Genomic DNA, 3,671 nt, shown 5'->3' with positions numbered 1-3,671 from the left:
GTGTAGACGGCGGCGAAGATTACGTTGATGGCGAAGAAGCTTCCGGTGGCAGCAAGAACGGCCTGGAGGGTCTTGTCGATGGCCATGGTGGTCGAGATTGACGGAATCAAATCAAAGATGAAAGAAAGAAAATGAATGGGTCTTGGTCATTGTTTGAGAGTGAGAATGAGTCTGGTGGTGTAGTTGTGGGTGTGAGTAAAAAAGGTCGGTGATCTAGGTAAGAAGGAATTGAAAAAGGAGGGCAGTGATGAAGGGGGTGAGTTTCGTGGAAGCTAGGGGTGGAATTTGACTCAGTCCAAGTATGAAGTGAGAAAGTAAAATTTTATATTTTGCTGGGTGATCTGGTTTTTTTTTGGAGAAATTGCTGGGTGATTTGTTGGGTTTTTGTTGAATATGGATTAGGATACCATCAAGTCATGTGTTTGACCTACCTTGGAATCTGTTGATAAAATATATATTTTTAAAATATCTTTATTTATAGCTTATAATAAGTATTTATATATCTTTTTAAGTATATGTACTCATATTTATATTGTTATATGCTATATAAATAATTAAACAATTAAAAAACAAAAATAGCCTAGGCGCCTGGGCGCTAGTCCCTTAGCCACCGCCCGACTAGCGCCTAGCGATTTTTCGAACCTTGTCTGAAGCAATAGTCTGGTTGTCATGTCGGTTATTGTGTTGTTTGGTCCAAGGATAAGATTGGGCTCAGGTAGGGTTTATTGGGTTAGAGAATCTTGATAGAAAGCGGTATTGATATAGATAACTTATTGGGCAGTACCAATGCTAGGGATGAAGATGGTGGTTGAGGTGCCACCGACAGTTGACGTGCCGATAGCTAGGTGGCCTATCCCAGAAGTGGGGGTTCCTAAGTCTAGAAGTGACTCTGGGGTTGGTATCCCCCAAGTGTCGGTATCGAATTATCGTTGAAGTGAGGCTAGGAGCATCTAATTCTCACTTTCTAACCCCTTTACATGGTTCTGGGCAGCTATTACAGCAGCATTGCTGCCTTACTTCATGTTCCTTGAATTGGAGGAGGTCCTTCTTGGTGATTTCAATGGCTACAACAGTATCTGTGATATGTGTGACAGGCCCGTCAGGTGAGAATATTGAGATCTCGCCGTCAACGGGTAAAAAGTTCAGGATGCCCTGAGGTCTGTCCCCAGATTTTGGGACGTCGTTAGCATTGTTGATCTTGACCATTGCGGTGAGGCCTGTGGTACTGTTAACTAGAAAGACGCCCTCCTCCAAGAACCAAATGTTTCTGTACCTTTTCGAGAGTAACAACTGTAGGGGTCTAGAATCACGAGTATGATATTTTCTTTCTTCTTCTTTCCCGCTATCTGTCCAAAACAATAAAGGTTAAGAGAGAGACTGGGCTTGTCGACCTAAAACTCTCCGCTGCCTAAGTCAGTAATGATTGAGAATAGCCATTAGAGAATTAGATTAGATAACTCACCTGTTGTAGAAAGATTTTAGCCTTATATAGGCGGTGAAAGGACGTTCAAATTTGTCGTTTTCGATGTGGGAAGGATCTGTTTTCCTTGATTAAAGTTACACTAGGACATGGCCAAACTATCTCTATCTATAGAAGCATTCTAGCCTATTTTTTGTATCACTGTGATCGTTCCGGTGGTGATAGTGGCTATTTTGAGGTAATAAGCTTTGTATTGCTAGTGTCATCTGCTTATTATACAGCTGATATGAACATCGTAATTGAGCATTAAATATCAAAGATTATTCTTGCTCTATTCCCCTTGGGTCTGGGCTTCGTGTCCTTATTTGTATGCTCTTCTACGTCTTCTTTATTCGGTCTTAAGAATCACTTTTTTCCTTTTAATGGTTCAGTCTTTTTCAGAAGTAAAATAATTTTAAATCTTATGAGCCATCTAATTTGATTTATGTTGTTGTGTAATTAGGCTGAGGACATAGCGGAGAAGCTTTCAGTCCTTGAGAACTTAAAAGTGAATCAATCCTTTCAGATTTAATGTAAGCCATCAGATTTCTTAGGACTACATTCATAATCTATCTTTGTAAGTGCAATCAAGTTCAGGTTTTTGTTCTATATATTTTGGAGGACTTTACTAAGATGACTCTTATGTTTGAGCAATACTCGGACAAAAACACCAATAATATAAGAAATACATAACCAACATTATGAAATACATTACCAAAACCAATAATTGTCTAAAAAAAAAACAAATCAATAGTAATTAACCAAACCAGTTCCAGTTAACAAAAATAAGCAATTCAAAAAAAATAAAAACCAACAAACAAACCCAAACAAACTGTGGTCTACAATAATTAAACAGCCCAAATTTCATGCCATTAAGAAAACCAAACCAAAAGAAAATTATCCGGATGACTTGGGAACACCTCCGGCTCGGCGTCAAAAGGGCTGTAGATGATCGCCGCGGCCTTGATGTTACAGAGAGTGGTTATCTTACCCACCTTCTTCAGAACTTGAGTGATCTCCTTTTCTCGATTGTCTCGTCTTTGCTTTTTGATCTGCTCCCAAATTTTGTCGATTCGTTGTCATAGAATGTCTTCTGGTCAACCATCTCTCCTGTCTTGTCCATCTGCGGCATATCTCGGAACTTCATTAGCAGTTCGTGGACTTCCGGATGACTTGGGAACACCTCCGGCTCTGAGTCAAAGGAGCTGTAGATGATCGCCGCGGCCTTGATGTCACAGAGAGTGGTTATCTCACCCACCTTCTTCAGAACTTGAGTGATCTCCTTTTCTCGGTTGTCTCTTCTTTGCTTTCTGATATGCTCTCGGACTTTGTCAATTCGCTGTCGTAAAAAGGTCTCCTGGTTGATCATCTTTCTTGTCTTATCTATCTGCGGCATATCTCGGAACTTCATTAGCAGTTCGTGGACTTTCAGATGATTTAGGAACACCTCCGGCTCGGCGTCAAAGGGCTTGTAGATGATCGCCGCGGCCTTGATGTCACAGAGAGTGGTTATCTCACCCACCTTTTTCAAAAGGCCTTTCTTTCTTTTTCTAAATGTCATTCGTCGGGAAGTCTCATTGGCAATGTAGTGTAGTCTCACCTTCCTTCTAGCCATGGCTAGTTGGCTAGCAAAGGAAAAGGTCAGCAGTTAGGGATCAAACAAGGGTATAAAGAAAGGGATTTGCTTTCTGGAGTGGAGAGGAATGGACTAGTAGGTTTGCTATATATAGAGCTAGCAAATGGGTACCTAAATCAAATTTTCCAAGAGTCGTGTCCTGATTTGAAAACTTTATCTAATATTTAAATGAGACAGATATATTCTGTTTGTGTGCCTGAGATGTGAAATTTAAGGAGGGCTTATGCATGCATTGATGGGACCAAATCATTGTTAGGTTGGTATAATTTTTATGAATTGAAATCAAAATTAAATTTACCTGAGAATTGGCCGTTAGTCATTGAGTTTCAAAAGCACCAGGATATCTTGTCCAAGTATTGGAGAAAAGGGCCGGGATTTTATATAAATGTTCATTAAAGTGAGTTATTACAATATCTGGGTCACAGATATCCTGAGTTATTACAATATCTGGGTCATAGATATCCTACAACAGAAATGTTTGACGAGTTGTCTACATGCATTTTATTAAAAATATTAATTTATTTGCTTTTAATTTTGGTCCGCCTTTGGTATTACTAAATTTTGTTACCTTTTAAA

General features: G+C 39.5%; 1 protein-coding gene across 1 annotated transcript; it reads right to left on the bottom strand.

The window, feature by feature from the left end:
* Positions 1-2,459: 2,459 nt before the first annotated feature.
* On the bottom strand, positions 2,460-3,074 carry LOC133744507 (agamous-like MADS-box protein AGL80). Its single transcript, XM_062172605.1, has one exon. It carries the CDS (start codon positions 3,072-3,074, stop codon positions 2,460-2,462), a length of 615 nt encoding a protein of 204 aa, XP_062028589.1.
* Positions 3,075-3,671: the final 597 nt, after the last annotated feature.

The sequence above is a fragment of the Rosa rugosa genome, chromosome 4 (genome assembly GCF_958449725.1).
Source record: "Rosa rugosa chromosome 4, drRosRugo1.1, whole genome shotgun sequence".
NCBI classification, from domain to species: Eukaryota; Viridiplantae; Streptophyta; class Magnoliopsida; order Rosales; family Rosaceae; genus Rosa; species Rosa rugosa.
The sequence above is the reverse complement of the archived record's forward strand: the minus strand, read 5'-3'. Positions and strand labels throughout refer to the sequence as shown.

Bases quoted from the DNA above. Each gene is read 5' to 3' on its own strand.
- LOC133744507 (XM_062172605.1), bottom strand. From the start codon at position 3,074: ATGGCTAGAAGGAAGGTGAGACTACACTACATTGCCAATGAGACTTCC.